General features: G+C 55.0%; 1 protein-coding gene across 9 annotated transcripts in view; it reads left to right on the top strand.

Annotated features, from left to right (window-relative positions):
* The window catches only part of NCOR2 (nuclear receptor corepressor 2), a 186626-nt gene that overhangs the window by 90979 nt on the left and 77376 nt on the right, over positions 1-18271 (top strand). For 4 of the 9 annotated variants that reach the window (XM_085321029.1, XM_085321031.1, XM_085321033.1 and 1 more), the window contains exons 9-13: positions 2464-2651; positions 4044-4137; positions 6877-7055; positions 11345-11399; positions 13939-14037. In XM_085321029.1, the coding sequence (XP_085177155.1) occupies positions 2464-2651; positions 4044-4137; positions 6877-7055; positions 11345-11399; positions 13939-14037 (615 nt within the window). The remainder of the gene's footprint in view (positions 1-2463; positions 2652-4043; positions 4138-6876; positions 7056-11344; positions 11400-13938; positions 14038-18271) is intronic. The other 5 variants (XM_085321032.1, XM_085321037.1, XM_085321035.1 and 2 more) reach the window with 3 other exon arrangements.

Consider the following 18271-nt stretch of genomic DNA (forward strand, 5'->3'; position numbering starts at 1 on the left):
CGCCGTGCCCTCGCGCGGGTGCGCTCCCGGAGCGCGGGGCAGCTGCCTGCGCTCGGCGCTGCCTCGAGTGACGCGGGCCGCGGGGAGGCCGCGCTCGCGTTGCAATCGGCGTTTGAACGTTACGGCTGCCAGGCTGATCCCGCGCGTGGCCCGGGAGGCGCTCGGCCGCCGCGGCGCCGGGCCCGTGCGAGCGGGCGGGCGGGCGCGCCAAGAGGAAGTCGCCCTGGGCGGCTGCCAGGGAACATGGCGACGGCTCGGCCCGGCGGATCCCTTGCAGCGCCGCGTTTCGCCGGCTGCGCGGTGGGTGCGCCCGCCCCGCGCGCGCACCCTTTCCTGGGAGGCAGCCGACAAGGCGGGCGAGCTTTTCGGGACGCCGGAGGAGGTCGGGGTGCCGGGGGAGGCGGCGGCTCTGAAGTTATGGCGCTGTCGCTCTCCGGCGGCGGGGAAGTCGGCGCGGGCGGCCTCGGACCCGCCGCGGCGTCGCGGCCGGCCTGCGAGCCCGTGTGCGCGCCCCGCTTGGACGGAGAGGAGCGGGCTCTCCTGCCTTCCCCGCTCTTCCTGCGTCCCTTCCCGAGGACGTACGGGGCCTTCCAGAAGGGAAGAGAAGAAATGACTCATCGGCACTAAAGGTGGAAAAGATACGCTAGCTTTTGCTCGACTGTTTGGAACCGGGCAGGAGCTCAGGAGAGGGCTTGGAAGATGCCCCGTTGGGCTGGGTCCGCGAAGGAGCTTGCTCCTCCCAGGCCTCTTCTTGGCCCGGCCCGGCCTGCGCGGGGTCAGCGCGAGGCGGCCGCCGAACCTGCTCGGGAAGGAGGCCCGGCGGCGCCCCACTGGCGAGGGCGGAGAGGAGCAGAGGGCCCTGAGGCAGGGCGCGGGTAGCCGCCCGCCCGCCGGGGCCTGCGGTTGGTGAGGTGCCCGGGGCTACTGGTGGAGCGCTTGAGAGGTTGAAAATCCCCAAAAGGGGCTGAATGTGTTAGTTGCTAAAGAAAAAACAGCTGCCATCCTGAGAGCCCCGCTTCCCCTCCGTGTCCGAAAATAAAAAGCAGTAATTTAGGGGCTTCCTCCTTGCGTTGCCAAAAACAGCAAAAGAAACGGCCCGCAACTCTGTAAATACTGCTGGTTTCTTCCTTCCTCTCCGGGCGCCTTTCCCTCCTCATCCACGGGGCATGGAGGGCTGCCAGCACTGGCGGCTCCGCGGCTCTTCTGCGCGAGGCTGAGAGATGGGCCCTGCTCCACCGGCGGCGTATCGGCTGGCGACGGGGCTGCTTGGTTTTCTTCTCTCGGCGATTTCCTCCAACGGCTTCTCTTTTCTGAGGCTGGTGCGCTCATCTTTGCAGAAAAACCTGGGCTTTTAGCATTGATGAGTTGCGGAGGCGTTCTCTTTTTTGTTAGTAATTTCTTCAGCTGCTGCTTTCCAGGAAGGACGGGCAGCGCCGTGTGCCTGGGGTCGCTTTCCTGCGGTGGCCATGGCCTTCTCCAGCTGGGTTTTGTTTGCATCAGCTCCCGCAGCCCCAACCCCTCCGGCTTCGGCTGCCCAGTTCGAGCCGGCCAGCACCTCTCCAGCACCCGCCAGCCCCGGTGCGAGAGCTGCCGAAGCTGCTGACCCCGCTGACGTGGGAGAAGTCCCTGTGCTAGCTGGCATCAGAGGGCTCCAACTTGCACAGACTATTTTGTCTGAAACGTTTGGATGTGATGATAATGCGGAACGCAGCGCGTTAGCTCTGACAGCAGCAGCAGTGGTGATAGGATCGTGCAGGGCACGCGTTGCAGTTGAGAGCTAACTCTGTACGGTCACGGACTTGTTGTGTCCCATTGACTTCAGCAGGAGGGTTGTGCACACGTTTGAAAGCTCGTTCCTAGCGCCTCTGTCCATGAGTCTATGCACGGCATCGTTGGAGCAAACCCCCTCTGTCTGTCTGTGCTCCATGCTTTGATAGCCGAGCAGGTGCAGCGTGTTCAAGCTGCCACCAAATGCAGCAGATGGAGAGGAGCCAAGGACCTTGCTGGAGGGCAGGTGTCCACGAGCCAGGGTGGTGTGCTGGGGAGAGTAAGGGAGACCCCTCTGCTTTGGGCTCTTCCTCCACTTGCCAACTCCCTGTGCACGGCCTTCCTTGGCTGTAACGGGAGCTTATCTCCCTCCTGGGACTGGGGATAGCTGAATTGAGCATCGTATGCTTTGGAGGATGCTCAGGCAAAAGGTATGAAGGACGCGCAAAGCCCCACTGGGCCAGAGTTCTGTTTCACCAGAGATCTTGGGCCTGGAATGGAAAAGGGTGAGGAGACCTGATGGTCTGTGTTGAGAATTTACCCTTGGTTGATCCCAGTCCCTGCAGCGCATCTGTGTCCTACTAAACGAGCAGGGTGACTCATGCTCAGTCTGACTGGCTGTCAGGGGAAAGACCTTGAGGAGCTGCTCCTTCAAAGCCTATCTCCTGATCTGCCTTTCTCACTTTGCCCTCTTAGGAACAGAAGTTTTGCCAACGCTATGACCAGCTGATGGAAGCCTGGGAAAAGAAAGTGGAACGCATCGAAAATAACCCCCGGCGCCGTGCCAAAGAGAGCAAAGTGCGGGAATACTATGAGAAGCAATTCCCGGAGATCCGGAAGCAGCGGGAACTGCAAGAGCGCATGCAGAGGTTAGAGGAGAAGCGGTAGGAAGGGGCTGAGCTGGTATCGGACAGCCTTTCTTTTTTCTTTGTTGATGCTGTGGGATTTGATTGCGGGAAGAATTGCTTGGGGTGACTGTCGCTACGCAGGACTCATCTCTCCCCTTCTCTTGGAATAACTGCACGACGCGCTAACGGCAGGAGCCAGCGAACAAACAGCATGCTGCTTGTTCCCCACGGCGGCTCAGCACCGCTCCAACAGAGGAGGAAAAATGTCAGGAATGTGGCTGCCCATCTCCCCTCTGCTGTTAATTTCCTGGCGGGCCACATCAGAGCGCATGGGCAGGTCCCTCGTCCTGGCCACCTGACCAAGACGGGGCTAATTAACCGCTTAGTTGTAGGCCCAAATAAAGATGTACGAGATTTGCAGGTGGATTTGGCTGTGCCGATGATTTAGAACGTGCTCGTGCTTTGATCAGAGCACGAGCAAAGAGGAAAAACGTCTGCAAATGTTACAGGAGTGACTACAGAAGGTATGAAAGGCACAGAGGGTCCCACAGAAAGGGATGTCCCCTATTTCTCCCCACTCATTTTCTCCTCTTAGCTCACCTTCCTTACTTAACACAGTTGAGGTCATGCTGTTTCCTGCCAAATGGAGAAAGCAGTTTTGGATCTCCACCCTTCTCACTGAAAAATCTGTCCTTCCCATTTAAGCTACAAGGACTTTGCCTGGAGACACCTGATGTGCACAGAACCTAAATCCTTGTGCCCTTCACCAACGCCTTGTGCCCTTCAAACAGCTGGAGGTGTCTGAAAAGTCCCTAATCTGCAGCTTTGTTTGTTCTGTCTTAGAGAAGGGGAGAGATGGTACTGACAGATGTTTTCAACTTTTACCTGTTAAATGTGAAAAGTTTAAATTCCTTGAGAAATATGGGTGTTATGTTGGGTGACATTGCAGGGGCATAGACACTGATAGATGACTTTGATTTAAACGCTCCTGCGGTGTTTGCAAACCAGATGCAATGGCACAGTGCTAATTGCTCAGTGCTAATGCTGACATGTTTATTCCGTTGCCATGGTGTGTTGGGGAGCAAGAAGGCACAAAGGTGGGAGCATGCTTGGGTATGAAGTGTCCTGCCATAGTAATAATCTAAGATGTGGTTGTTAGCAGAGGTAAGGAAGCTGGTTTGAGTCTACTTGTGAGCCCTAATCCTGCAGGTTTTTACCTGGGGGATGGTGGTTTCCTGGCAGGACTTAGTCCTTTCAGAGCCCACGGGTTGTCGGTGCCATTCCCAGTGGAAATGGGACAGGATGGTGAAACAAATGGTGGAATGGATGTGGGGATATAACCGTTCCGGGAGCGGGAGCAGGGGTGGTTCGTGGCGCCTCGTACCAGGTGGAGCATCAGTGCCTGAGTGCTTCTCTGCCCTTTCCCAGCAGGGTAGGACAGAGGGGCAGTGGTCTCTCCATGTCAGCTGCACGCAGCGAACACGAGGTGTCAGAAATTATCGACGGGCTCTCAGAACAAGAGGTGAGACTGGGTTTTGCATTCTCGTCTTCACCCTTTATTCCTCTTGTCTCCAGCGAAGCCAGCAGAGCACTAGCAGGCCCTGTGGTGGAACCTGTCTGTGCCAAATCCCACAAACTTCAGGCCACGGTGGTGTCGGGGAGGTTACTGCATGTGTCTAATAGACTTCCTGGACAGAATCCAAAGTGAGGTGTTCGTTCAATAACCAGCAGTGTATTTCTGGTCACTGGAGAGATACGGAAGAGCTGTGCAGCAGTTCTGCAGCAGTGAAACATAGAGCAAAACGCTCCAGGCATTAGCAGCCAGCCAGCAGGATTTAATGGCATTCATCTGCCTCTTGGGAATGTGAAACTCCAGCTTGCTGCTAATCCTGGGTAGTACCCTACGAACAGATTATTGCTGTTAGTTTGAACTGCAAGTGGAGGTGGGAAGCAGAGGAGCCAGCCGTTCTGGTTGATGGATGGAGGGGTTTTCCTGTTTCAATATGTTTTGAATGGGCTGTGCGGCTTGACACAAGGGAATCCTATGGAATGAATGGTTTGTCCATGAGCCAGTTGGCCCATGTCTTCTGGGAGTGCTCCATTCATCTTGAAACATCCCCGTGACCTTGGCTTCGTTTGGATCTGGTTTCACAAGGGTTCCACTCGCTTGGCACAGCCAGCCGGCACGGTGCAGTGAGCGGATCACGCTTGGGAGGGGAGAGCAGCCATTGCCCAGCAATAGCTGGGATGTTTGCTGCCTGTGCACAGCTCTGTGCTGCTGCCCTGGGTTAGAGGGAGTTCGCTATTGCAAAGTTGAGGCAACCACACAGGGGATGTGGATCTCGGAAGCAGAGAAAAATTTCACAGTGTTGTAGAGCCTGTGGCCAAGGGGACCGTTGCATCATTGCGTCTGACCTCCTGCATGGCACGGGCCATTAAATTCCTCCCTGATAGTCTTCTGCAAAGCCCAGAGGCACTGCTTTGCTGTTCTCTGAGGTGGCCTTAAGAGCTGCCATTCAAATATTCAGCTCTTCCATGGAATGAAAAAGTAGTGAGGCTAGAGCAGGGGATTGGTGCCGGAGCTGCGGGCGAGGGCTAGCCCTCCACGCCAACGCGTTCCTGGAGAGGAGAGGGGGCTGGCTGCCCGCCACGCTCAGGCGGGGTGTTTCTGCAGTGCTCGGCACCCGGAGCCGTGCCAGGCGATGGGAGAGGCCCCGCGCTCCTCAGCTGCGAGCAGCTCTCCTGCTGGCTACCTGTTTCCCTGCACTGCTAATTAGGTCTTTCTCATTTTGTCTAGGGCAGTCTGCATTTGTCAGGCCAGTGCTTTGCCACAAGGTCTGCCTCGACCTCCTGTGGTGAGATGAGACCTCCAGGTCATCCAGCATAACGGGCTGCTAGAGCCGGAGGCATCCTAGGGAGGATGAGGAATGAGTTGAAGCATCTTTGTATAAAAGGTTGAGATGTGGGAAGAAGAGTTTGGGGCTGGGTTTGCCCCTGGATCCCTCTTCCTCCATGTCCCTCAGTGGAGTGTGCACTTAGTTCCCGCGGGGAAGCAGAGCAGTGCTGGGGCCTGGGCTAGCAGCTTGCTTGAGGGATTAGACGTCTAGCGTTCTCCAAGGAACTGGTGTCTAGCTGTACATCAAAGTAACAGCATTTGAGACCTGGCCTTCCTGGATCTCAGGTTGGGATTAATATCTGACCAGTGCCACCTCAGATGACGGGGAGGGTTCAGGAATTACGGTGCTGCTAGCAAACAGAAGAGGGGTGACCAGAGCATCCCCTCGTCCCCATAGTGCGGGTCTGTGCACGGAGGACCGCAGGCAGCGCCGTCGCAGCGGCAGTCCCGGCGCTTGGGCGGGGAACGGCACAAGTGAGGCACTGCTTTGGCTGCTGTTGTAAATATTCGAAGAAGCTAGAGCGCCCAGTCTGTCCTGTCCTGGCATGCTGCCTGCGTTCTGGATGGGCTTGTGACTTAAATCAGAGAAAAAGCATCAGACTCTGTCTTAGGGAGTTACCGTTATGGGAAAGGAAGGAGTCATGGCCCAGTTACGGTGACGTTTGATCTCCTTGCGTGGCAAAAAGGAATGATGCTGTCTAGAGCAGCTCGTATGGCTATCGGGAGAGAGGTGCGCAAGCTCAGCTGTAGATTGATGCTTTTATTGACTGGCACGTGGAGGAAGGTAGTTTTGCTGCCACTCAGTTGATTTGATTGTTTTATCCAGGTTTTATGGTCTGTAGTAGCTGAGATACTTCAGACTCAATCCAGGCAGAAAAGAGGGTGTGGATGCTGCTAGGAAATACGCTGTAACAATTTTAGGTTTCCTGTAGAGCAGAAACAGGGACAGCCTCCCTCCTGGCCCCCCTTCAGGAAGGCTTTGCAGAGCTGACCCACTTACCTTGCAGCGTGGCAGCGGGGGACTGAACCTCCGTGTGGCCGTGGGCTTCATAGCTGGACAAGTTTTGCACTCCGTGTGCCACCACTGCTTTGACTTGTCTTTCATCTTGGCTTCCTGAGGTCAGACATTTTTACATGGTATCTTAGAAGCCCTTTATTTCAAAATGAAAGATTAATTCTTTCCTGGCTGATGACGATAGCCTCTTTCCACTTTTAATTTACAATTACTCCAGCAGTAAAGCTGTCTAGTACTTGCTCTTAATTTCTCCTGTTCCTCTGCCTGTCCTTTCCTCTCAAACATCTGTCCCCTCCAGCCTCCCACGGGCCTGCGGTGCTGACCAACTGTTCTCTCTGCTTTCCCCAAAGAACCTGGAGAAGCAGATGCGCCAGCTCGCTGTGATCCCTCCCATGCTCTACGATGCTGACCAGCAGCGCATAAAATTCATCAACATGAACGGCCTTATGGATGACCCTATGAAGGTCTACAAGGACCGGCAGGTGATGAACATGTGGAGCGAACAGGAGAAGGAAACCTTTCGGGAAAAGTGAGTGCAACCCCCGAGCATCTCTTCATTTAGCCTTCGGGAACTGCGGGAGGTGGCCTGTGTAATGCCTTTGGCCGAGGTCCCAGCACTAAGCCGTGTGATGGTCACAGAGAGCAACAACCCCAAGGCAGGTGCCCTGAGGGAATTGCCCAAGGACTTGGCTTGCACCCGGAGAGCTGGTGTAGCAGAGTGACTGGGACAAATGGTTCATTTGAAGAGGAGAGCGGTGCTGTGACCCAGCCGCAGTTGCTGTGCTTGCCCAGACGCTGGGCACAGGGTGATGGACCTGAACAGAAAGCTCAGACCTTTTTATACAATGAACTCTCTTTTTTACACCTTGGCTATATTGTAAACGAAGGTCAGGATGTTAAGAAATCAAGAGTGGTGTACAATGGTGCAAAAAAAATCCCTTTAGCCCTTTAGAACAGAAAAATCTTTGTCCTTCGTGATGAATACCCAGATGGTTAGCGATCTGGGCTCTGTCCTGAATCCTGCCCCTCCCTCCACATGGCAGAAAGTAACAGCTTTTCTGTTTCCACTTGACCTATTGTATCAGCCAGTTTAAGGATAAAGCCAGTGAAACTCGGTGCTCTATGCACTGCTATTTTTCTGGATTTACATGTCCTTTGGGCACTGCGTGTCTAGGGGATTCTTGGGGCTGTGAGCATCAAACGCTCCCGTTCAGACACCCTCAGGTTGCGTTTTGCAGCCGCCTCTCGCTGTACCTTTCCCTCAGCACTCTATCCTGCTGTCTGTAGGATTTGCCACCAGCTGCTGTTTCCATGGCTGCATTCCCACATCAGAAACATGCAAACTCTGCGGTGTTTTCTCCTGTTTGCAAGCAGTGCTTGAAAACAGCTTTGCTTTAATGACTGAGATCAATTTGAGAATTTGCGATACCTTCCCTGGGTACAGCTCTGCTGTCAGTTAAGCATTTCTGGCTGAAACTCAGATACAGACTTCCCCATTCATCTCCTACTCCGGCAGGGACTCCAGTGCTGTTTACCCAGAGGACCGGAGCGTGTTTGGTGCCTGTATTCAGCTTTGCACTCTTTTATTTTCAATGTGCCCTGAGCAGAATGGGCATGCACAAGGTTGGGTATCGTGTATATAAAAACAGAGCTGGAGCTCAGCTTTCAGCAGGATCAGCTTTGCTGGGGCTCACTGGTATGGATGTGAAGGAAGTGGGGTGAGGACAGGTAAGCCCGGGTGGTGGTGTCCCTCGCAGCAGCACTGTCTTAGTCTGGACTCCAGCGTGGCACCGTGAATTACAAGCAGGCTCACAGCCAGCACCGAGGAAGGAAAACAAGGATCAAGAGGCTTACTCAGCTCAAATTCCCTTTGGATCGGCTCTTAACTTCGCAGTGCAGATGTAGCCAGGAACAAAGGTGCCCAGAGGAAACGGGAGGGGAAGAGACACCTTTGCCTTGAGGTTCCTGGGGTAAAGCAGAGGCGAGGTTGGATTGTTTGCATTATTTTTAGGTGTGGTTGGGCAGCCACAGACTGGGACAGAGGTTATGGTGGTGGTCATTAGGTGTGTGATTTAGATGTTCATCTGTACCATACTGAGCTAGAAACAGAGTTACCCTCCAGGTAAATGAGGGGAGCCCTCACTTGGTGTCAGAAATACCTCTTAACTGCTGGTGAAGCCTTCTGCTTGCAGCTGAAGTAGGTAATTGCCAAGGCGGACAGAAAAGGAACAAAACAAGCAAACCAACTCTTAAGCCTTTTGTAGAGGAGAACCCTGATTGCTAATTAGCCTTTGAGTGTGCTACTCCAGTCTGTAAGGCTTGCACACAAGTGACGCAAAGGCTAATTGCTTTGTCTTTAATGGAGGGGCCATGCCTGGCTAATGGGGCTGGAAGAACCCACACCCAGCTCTTGCATCCTGCTGTGCATGGTGGTTTCTGTGTCATCACCATGGGTGATGCGAAGCTCAAGGCATAAATACAGAAGGATTTGAAGGTTCTCACAAAACTAATTTTAAGCAAACATCCGTGTTTGTGAGCTGTAGGGAAGGCTGCCGGGGGAGTCCTGCCACAGCTCCCTCCCTGACCCCTCTGTAGACAGTTGAGCTACGTGGTGTGCTGCGCTTTCTGGCCCAAGTTGTTAAGGTGAACCAGAGTTGTGCCATCCACGATAGTGACTCGGAGCCTGCCTCCTCCACGGTCCCTGAAAACCCAGCGCAGCTCTGCTCAGCCCTAATTGCAGAGCCTCTCAGAGAAAACAGCTCGGTGTTGCAAGACCAACAAGCTCCAGGTTTGAACCCGTTTTAGCCATCAGAAGTTAACCACAAGGGAGGTTATGATTTGATTTGCATCTGGACAGGATTTCAGATCTCTTTGCTGCGTGCGCATTGCTAGCCTGCTCCCAGGTTGGCCGTGGTTTGCCACAGTACCAACCCCTGAAGCGGGCATGGTTGCGATACCCCTGAATCCTACTCGGGCATCAAGGCCCCGTTGTGCCGGGCATCTGTCCCTCGCTGTGGAAACATGGCCTGGCCTGGGGAAAGCACTGGATTGCCATCTGCACTGCCCCCTGCCACTGTGTTAGCGTCACTGATAACATGACCAGCCCCTTGATCAGCCCTTGGTTTGCACCTCATGACAGGACAAGCCAGCTTCAGAGCTGGGCTGTGATCCCAATACATTTGAACAGCTGAGCTGCTCCTTTTCTTTCTTTTTTTTTTTTTCCTAGCGTTTGTGGCTGCTTCTTGCTTTTGCTTATTATTTAGTCACATGTCTTGGGGGATCTCCCTTGGGTGTCTGTGTTATATTTGGATGGTTGTGCCCTTCAAAACACTCTATGGAAGAAAGGCTGCAGCTGCGTACGGGATAGACTGAGGGAGTCTCTGCAAAGCGCCCGAGCAGCCCGTTCCCGCCGCGGTCCCTCTGCGGAGCCCACCGCCCACATCCACATCCCGCCTCGTCTCGCGGGGTCGCCCCCGAGAGCCTCGCGCTGGCGGCTGTGGAGATGAAGTCCCCCTGCTCTGGTGACTGCTTGCCAGGACAATCTTGCCCGCCCTGCAGTTTGCCTCTTTCCTGCAAGCAGTTTCCCTTGGAGCTTCAGCCCCTGCAGCTCGAAGGGCGTATTGCCGTGTCGGGGAGGCTGCGGGCTGCACGTGGCCCCCAGAGCCGGCGGAGCCCTGCGCACGGAGCAGGGCTGGCCGCTCTCCCCAGCGGCACCCGGCTTGGCGGGTGCTTCTGCAGAGCCCGTGCCGAGCTCCAGCACTGGCGCGAGGGTCCCGCTTTGCAGAGCTCGCCACGCATCGGCACCGCAGCCGGAGATGGTCCCCTGCCACCTGGGAGGACCTTATGCCAAGGGCTCGTTGGCTTTACAGCGCTCTCCTGCAGCCTAGGCGGTGGGATTTGTTGGACGAGGCGTTCCTTCTGCATCTGCAGGTAGCTCCCTCCACACGGGGATGCGCCCTCCCGGGCTGCCGGAGCCTGCCGACAGCCTCCTCGGCACTCCGGGCGGGAGGGAGCCTTCCTCCGTGCTGCTGGGGAGCTCTTGACCAACCCAGCAACACGGCAGCCCCGTGCTTCCCCCGTGCTTGGATTTCCGTGTCCTTCCTTTGCGGGGACCCAGCGTCCCCGCCGTGTGAGGAGGCCGACAGCTGTGCTCGTGGCCAGCTGGGCGCTGTGCGGCGGAGCGCAGAGCGCTGGAGGGCGAAGCCACGTTGCATCCTCCTTGCTCGGAGCACTTGTCTTGCCTTTTAGATGACAGCAAAGCCATCACCCTCCTCTCTTATCTTGCCCTGCTGTTGTACTCAGCAGTGACATGTGCCACCAGCTTCCTAGTCATTGATCGTGACTCCTCAGGGAAAGCGGCTTTCATTACTCGGCCTGTTGTTTTTTCCTTTGCCAAGCTTTTTTTCTTTTTTTTCCCTTGATGCATTTGGCATTTCTGAGGCCTCAGTCTGATATCCAGCCGCCTTCCCTGCCTGCCCTGCCATCGGGATGGACTGCCAGGGTTTGGGCGGTGGTGGCCGTGGGATTGAGCAGGGTGACGGACGACTATTGGGCACTGCTGGCCCCTTCTGCCCTCTCCCACCCTGCTACCAGCCTCTGCAGAACAGGGCCCCCATCAGCCAAACTCCACTGGGCTAAATTTAAAGTTCCTGTCTTTCTGGGAAGCTGATCAGCAGACACATGTTTTCTCAAACCCGCAAGTCCCTTGAGAAGTTGGCCTCTCCGCTCCCAGCACGCAGGGCAGGGCAGTGCTGCTGCGGGGGTGAGCTTGAACCTGGTGCTGGCGCCGCACTAACCCTCTCTGTCCTTCTCCCGCAGGTTCATGCAGCACCCGAAGAACTTCGGCCTCATTGCTTCCTTTCTGGACAGGAAGGTAAGCCTCAAGGCTTTCTCTGCGCACCTGTAACCCTCCTGCCTGCCTCCCGCTGTTTCCCTTGCATCTCATGACTTTTGGTAGTGCCGGAGCCTCCAGCGGCTCCCCAGCACCTGTGGGTGGTGGTAGCTGAGGGCCCCTGGAGACACGGTCCAGGCGTATGCCCGCCTCCTGCAGAGACACGGGGCTGAGTCAGCTCTGAAGACGCTGGCAGCTCAGAGCCACAGGATGCGTGAGCACGTCCAGCCTGGTGCGTAGGCATTTCAGCCCCCTGCTTTTGCTACATGAGGAAGCTGCTTTCCAGGATCTTGTGCAGGCGTTTTCCATCCACCAGCCTACCTCGTAGAGGAGGTGCCGAAAACAGGCTGTGCCTGCTGCAAAGGGGGGGGGGGGGGGGGGGGGGGGGGGGGGGGGGGGGGGGGGGGGGGGGGGGGGGGGGGGGGGGGTGGCCTCCTTGTCTGGGGCAGGCGAGCGCCAAGATGGGGTGCATCCCAATTAGGCCAGCATTTCAGATTAGTGTTGTGTGTACACACACCCCCCTGAAAATCCTGAAATCAGTCGTTGTTCTTTAGGAACAGTTCAGTAGCAGGAGAGCCTGAACTTACCCACCCGTTTAGGGTGGCCTTTCCCTATTCGCTGCTAATTGAACAGATGGGAGAAGGAGTTGAAAAAGAGAACTTCAAGAGTGAGTCTTTGGCCATGTCCTAATCCAGGCCAGGTAACTTCCATGGGGCAGGCCACATGGGTGACCCTGAACAGACCTGGCCTGAAAGGACAAAGAGGTGGGTCTTGAGGAAGAAATGCTTAGGAGCTGCTTGTGCTCCTGGAAGTCAGTTAAAGCCCTTACCTGTCCTTCACAAGTGTTTCACCAGCATATCGCAGTGCACTTCCCGGGAGAGATGGGCTGTGCCGTGCTCTTTCACACCACTGAGGCACAGACAGGCGAGGTGATTTCCTCAAAGTCTCATGATAGGGTTTGAGGAAGGATGGAAATCTTGGACTCCCCGACTGCTGCCTGGGGGAGGGTGGGCACTCAGCTAGCCCGAGCAAGGTGGTCACTTGGTTGAGTGGCTTTTGGCTCCAGAAGCTTCAGCAGCAGCTAGGATGCAGTGTCCGTTCAGTCTGGGTGAACCCCTCTGCTTTGAGCTGGGTGGACCTGATGGCTTCCAGAGGTCCCTTCCAGCCTAAAATATGCTCTGATTCTGCCTGGTACCAAATGGGAAGATCATCTGTAAGAGCTCGATTTTCCTGTCCAAAGCAGCAGGCAAACAATAGGGCAGCAGCAATCTAGCGTAACACGCTGTAAGACACCAGGCTGTTTTCAGCCTTTTCCCACTTGTTAAAGCTGAAAGTGGTAGGACTTGGATGATGCTCACAATCCACCCTGTGTTCCAAGCTGTAAAATGTCTTCTAATTTTATTTGTACTCGTTTGTAAATCAGGCTGTAATTATGATACAGAACACATCCATTATCCTGTTGGAGAGAGATGCAAAGTATGGCTCAATGTAATGAATTAATAGATTTTTAAATTGCATTATAAAAAAAAATAGTGATCTTAGCCCTTGGAACAGATGACTGTAAGTTTTTGTGTTTGTGTGTGTGTGTGTGTGTGTGTGTGTAATCAGGGCTAGATTGGAAAGCAATCCAATTAACACTTTAGAAGTTGCAATCTGGCTTGCGAATGGTCCCACTCTTTGCATAGGAGTGGGAGGGAGCAGCCTTGTCCACCCACTGACCCCTCTGAGAGGGACATCGCAGGAGAACTCAGCGGCACCCTGTCCCTGGGCACGTGCAGGTGTCACGGGTCTACGGGTTTATTTCTTTATATGCAGCCACGGAGCCCCTATGTGAGAGCGTAGCCCAAGACCAGCATTCAGTTGCCCACAAACCAAGTGTGGGACTTTTGCAGGGTTGCGATGCTGCTGGGGAGCAGAGCCACGTCCCAGCCCCCCTGCTCTTGTTTTCTGAACGCGGCTGATCCAGGACAGCGCTCTGCCGAGCTGACCGGGGGGGTTGGATGGTGGCTCCTGAACGCAGGGAGTTTGACACATCTGTGTGGAAGTCGTGTGTTTTAGCCAGTAAACCTAGCGGCTGGAAATAACTCTAGCTGACAGTCGCGTGGCAGGTTACGTGCAGCGTCACTACAACGAAGGGTGACAGGCAGCTCTCCCCACTCTGTTTTTAGTTGCCACAGTTATCCGGGGTCAGCCCTTCCCCCTGCCCCGAGATGGCCCCTCGCTCCGCACGACGTTCCGCTCTTCCTTGTGCGCCCCCGCTCCGGCTCGGCGCGCCTGCGGAAGGGGCCCGGCCCGGCCCTTGGGAAAGCGGTAGCCCCTGGCAGGGCTTTTTACTCGGGCAGCGTGCTTTGCCCCCCCCTTTCTGTGTGCAAAGTCTGCACCAGCTTGGCAAAGGGAAACGACTTCTGCTGCAGATCTTCGGAAGCTGCAGCAGGTGTGACGCTCTCGGGGCCTGAATATTGCTGCTAAGAGTGTGAGGGACCAAAATACGCTGTTCCCTAACTCGCCTGTGTCATTGCAGACAGTGGCGGACTGCGTCTTGTATTACTACCTGACCAAGAAGAATGAGAACTACAAGAACCTCGTAAGAAGGAATTACCGGCGGCGCGGGAAGAACCAGGTAAGAGATGGAGGAGGAGTGCATGGAAATTTTCTCGCTCCTGCCAGCCGAGGAGCAGCAGTGATTTACACATGCCACCATCCCAAATGCTTCTTCCCTTCCCCCTGCAAACGGAGATCTGGATTGCAGACTGCGATGGGGCTTGCAAGTTTATTCTGTATCACCGCTCAGAACGTGCTGTTTCCTGGTAGTTGATGTGTGACCGTCGTTGTCCTGAACTCTTGAGTAGTTTTAAAAACAAAAAGCCAAGATGCTTGAAAACGAGGGCGCAGTGAGTGCGGAAAGCCTGGCTGTCTGTCCGCGGTTACGCTGCCCCATGGAGGTGACCTAGGCCTTCGAGGCTGTGGGTCTGTGCAAGACCCGAGCACAGCCTGCTTTTCTCTGCCTTTCTGGAGGCAGCAGCCAGCGAGGACGGTGCTGCGCGGGGCTGGAGGGGGGCTGCCACTTGGCAGAGACTGCCCGTGGCACGGGTATGGGAGGGGAGCGCGTTGGGTGGGAGAGCCTTTGGGCCCTGCTGAAAAGAGGTGTGCAGTGCTGTTGAAAGGTCTGAGGGTATCCACGATGCTCCTGGGGGCTGGCAGATTCAGTGCTGAAGCTGTAAGAGACCCCAAAGCTTTTGGAGTACCAGCAGGAGGTACCTAGGAGACCTCAGATAACATGAGGTGCCTGGGGGTAGGTGACTGAATCACCCCGTGCTGTTGCGTGACCTAGTTATGAATCTGTTTTCATGCCAGTGTTGTTGCTGAGATCACTCAAGGTACCTAGAGAGGTCCTAGCCTTCTGGTGAAGGAGCCTTGTCCCAGTGGGTGTTTTAAACGAGAGGAAGGTCTCACTGGTGAGTCCTCAGCTCGGTGAACAGTTATTCACTTGATGAGAAGAGTGCGATGACTGCAAAGGGAGTATCTCCCCAGATAACGTGGGGATAGGAATGGAAAAACTGGCCTGTCCTGTAGCACCACTGACATAAGCCGTTCCTCATGCTCCATGGCCATAAAAAGCAGCTCTTGGGTCTAGAGCCTGATTGGAAGGGAGATAGGTAGCCTTGCTCCAGTTTGATTTCTGCAGCATTAAGACATGAGAATAGTTAGCACATGACGAATGTCATGGACAGGGCCCAATTTTCCCTTCTTTTTTTCAGAGACATGAGAGATGGATAAAACTCTTAGATTATCCAGTCCCTCTCCCAGCAAACACAGGGTGGTTCCCTCCAGTACATTTTTATAGTGTTTACCATGGTCTGTTTTGTTAGATCACAGCAACTAGAACATGAGGCCACATTTGTTTCTTGTTAACAGTGGAGACATTTAGCACAGCTAATTCTGGTTTCAGTGTTAAGTTGAGCAAGTAACAAGTGTGGATGAAGGGAGAGGGACAGCCTACAGGGCTGCCCTGCACCTAGCTGTTCCCTTAACATACCTCTGGGGCCACAGACCTGTCCGTTCTGCACTCAGCAGATACTAGTTGGGTTCTGGTTTTTAGAAGTATCCCTAGCTACAGAATTTCCCAGGGTACGTTCTCTTGCTAATGAAGCTGGTCCTGCCAGGGCAGTAGAGATCACGTGTTTAGTCTTCGGAAGTAGAGATTTGCTACCTCCTGCATTGGCTGTAATAAAACATGCATGCTTTCCCAGTAAAGGACAGCAATATTTGTAAGTTTGTGAGACAGAGACTGGTAGGCTCTGAGGTGTGTGGGCTTCACCTTTGATGGAGCTCGACCAGGAGCCTGTTGATTTTGAAAGAAAGGTTGGATCCATGATTCTGGAGCGGAGTGGGACAGCCGGCACTCTCATCACTGCCAGATGCTCAGGTGTAAGATGGGCGTCCTGCAAGCCCTGTGGAGATGTGTGCTGCCGGATCTGCATTTGGTGTCACCCTGCTGAGCTCACACTGAAGATGGTGTGAAGACTGATTAGCCAAAATATGTGTTGCTATGCCCCAGTGCGCGTTATGTGGTGGCCAGGCTGCAGTCCCTGCGCAGGGGAGAGGTGACTGCCAGCTGCATTCAGCCTAGGAGGTTGTTCTGGGGCTCACTCTTCCTGGCCCTGAGATGTGTTGAGCTTGCTTTGCAGCAGATGTGCTGTTTGGGCAGGGTTTAAGAGGTAGGAGTTGTCCATACCAACCAGTAGTGGGAGAGAGGTGGAGAGCAAGAAACCCAGCTTGGAGCAGCTCTCCCCCAAAGACCTTGGGAGGTCTGGAGGTGTGTGCTTCTCTCAGTGCTGCCATGCAGCTGGTATTTCCACCTGTAACTTGCATCCCTTTCCAGTGGTGCTGCATAAAGAGGAGGTGCAGGAGGCCGAGCTGGAAGGACTCCAGTTCCTTGGAGTGCTGGCTCAGTAAGGGCATGCTTTGGAGGAGAGATTGGAGGTGCTTGCAGAAGCCAGTGGGAACAGTGACCCATCTCCCTCGTGGCCCATTCAGCTCTGCCAGAGGGTGGCTGCTCTTCGCCCTCCCTTGGTGTTGGCTCTCGGGGCGGGAGGAGGCACAGGCGTCTCTCTGGCTGCAGGACCAACCTTTGGGGAGCCTGGTCTCCTCGGAGCATGTGGCCAACGGGACCTGCTTGCCCCAGCCAGGCTGGGTGAGCGGGTGGCTGTGCTGACTGGCATGGGAGAGGCTCGGTACCGCCTGTTTGGAGGGCTGGGGTGGTGGCGGACATTCCTGGGTCACGGAGGGGGGGGATTTTTCCTTCGTGAGTGTCTTCCTGAACTGGTTGAACTCTGCCCGTGTCTGGGGAAGGTGAGCTCAGTTGTGGAGGTCTGGCCAGCTCTGCTCAGCCCTTAAATCGGTGGTTTGGGCAGAAACAAGCTAATCCCCAAGGCTCAGCCCACACCTTGCATCTGCTCCCTATTTGTCCCTGTTGGGCCCCTCTCTGTTCTTCCAGTTGAGCCATGTGCGGGGCCATCCACTGAACTGGACCATGAGGAACCAATCCAGGCTAAAAATAGCTGGTTTTTCCCCCCTCCTGGGATTATTTCTAACCCCATGCAGTTCCCCGAGCCCATTGCCCCCATGGCCTTACAAACAGCGGGGGCTGCGTGGCTGAGGACCGGGGCCGCGGGAGGCGTGGGGCCGCCGTTCCCACGCGAGGTCCCAGCCCCGGGAGATGGTGAGCGGCTCGGGACAGGCGGCACGCGGCGAGAGCATGGGGACCGGCAGCAGTCTGGGCTTGCGCGGGGCGAAGCGCAGCGAGGTCGTGGGGCTGCCAGCGAGGGTTAAATCTCCAAGTGAGATTTAATAGATTGTGAGAAGGGGAGGGAGCAGCTTTGCTGCTTATCTGACAAGAAGAGCAGATGAGTTGTGATACAGATTGCGTTTCAAGTGGCCCTGCGTTGTTTCCTTGCTCATTTTCTCATGGAGAGGTTGGTGGTCTTATTTGCTTTTGGAGACTGCAGGGAGCTTGAGAGAGAAGTGGAGATAATTATAAGTAGAAATAAAGCTATTCTGGTGTCAAGATTATCATTGTGGCCTACTTATTAAAAGTACATTAAAAAATAAGAATCCCATTGCTCCTTGGCTGATGGTCCCCTGGCAAAAGATATTCCTCATAAAGCTGCTGCTTATTGCTAAAAACCTCCTGCCAAGAGCGGGGACTTCACGTGATTCTGCTTCCAGTTTGTCATAAAAACAAGCAGCGTCCCGTTCCAAGGCACGGCGCATGCTCCGCGCCGCCGGCTCCCGGCGCGAATGAATGAAAGGCACCTGCATCCGATGGATCGCTAGGCGTGACTCTGTTCATGCTCCCAAGATGATGATCCTTTCTAAAATAATCCCCTGTGTTCTGCTATGGAAAACGTAATTTCACCCTGAAAGGAAAAAGAGGAGGGGGGAAAAAAAAAGTTTGACTCATGGTAAAACAATCTGATCCAATATTCAATGTACATTAATAAGCATAAATCTGCATGTGCTCGTAACGGGAGCCGGGTGGCACTAGCCCGTGCGTGGCTGCGTTGCCCGCAGGGGCCGTTTGCGCCCTTTGGGGTATTTCTAACTTCATCACCCCCCGCTGGGGGGGCCCAAGGCTGGTGTTGGGCGGGTATCGTGCTGGGTGCAGCTCTCGGGGCAGGGTGTTGCGCCTGGCTCTAATAGTGCAACCGTTGGGCCGAAACCGCTCGGCAAGAAGAGCGGCTCCGCGTGGAGCGTGGGGTTTCTATTCCGGAATAAATTCACCTGGACTCTGGAACGGCATGCCTGCGTGGCGGCGTGAACGTGGCAGCGTGACGGCTGGTTTCCCTGTAGCC

The sequence above is a fragment of the Rhea americana genome, unplaced genomic scaffold, assembly GCF_003343005.1.
Source record: "Rhea americana isolate MKP2758 unplaced genomic scaffold, rheAme1 scaffold_68, whole genome shotgun sequence".
Classification (NCBI taxonomy): domain Eukaryota; kingdom Metazoa; phylum Chordata; class Aves; order Rheiformes; family Rheidae; genus Rhea; species Rhea americana.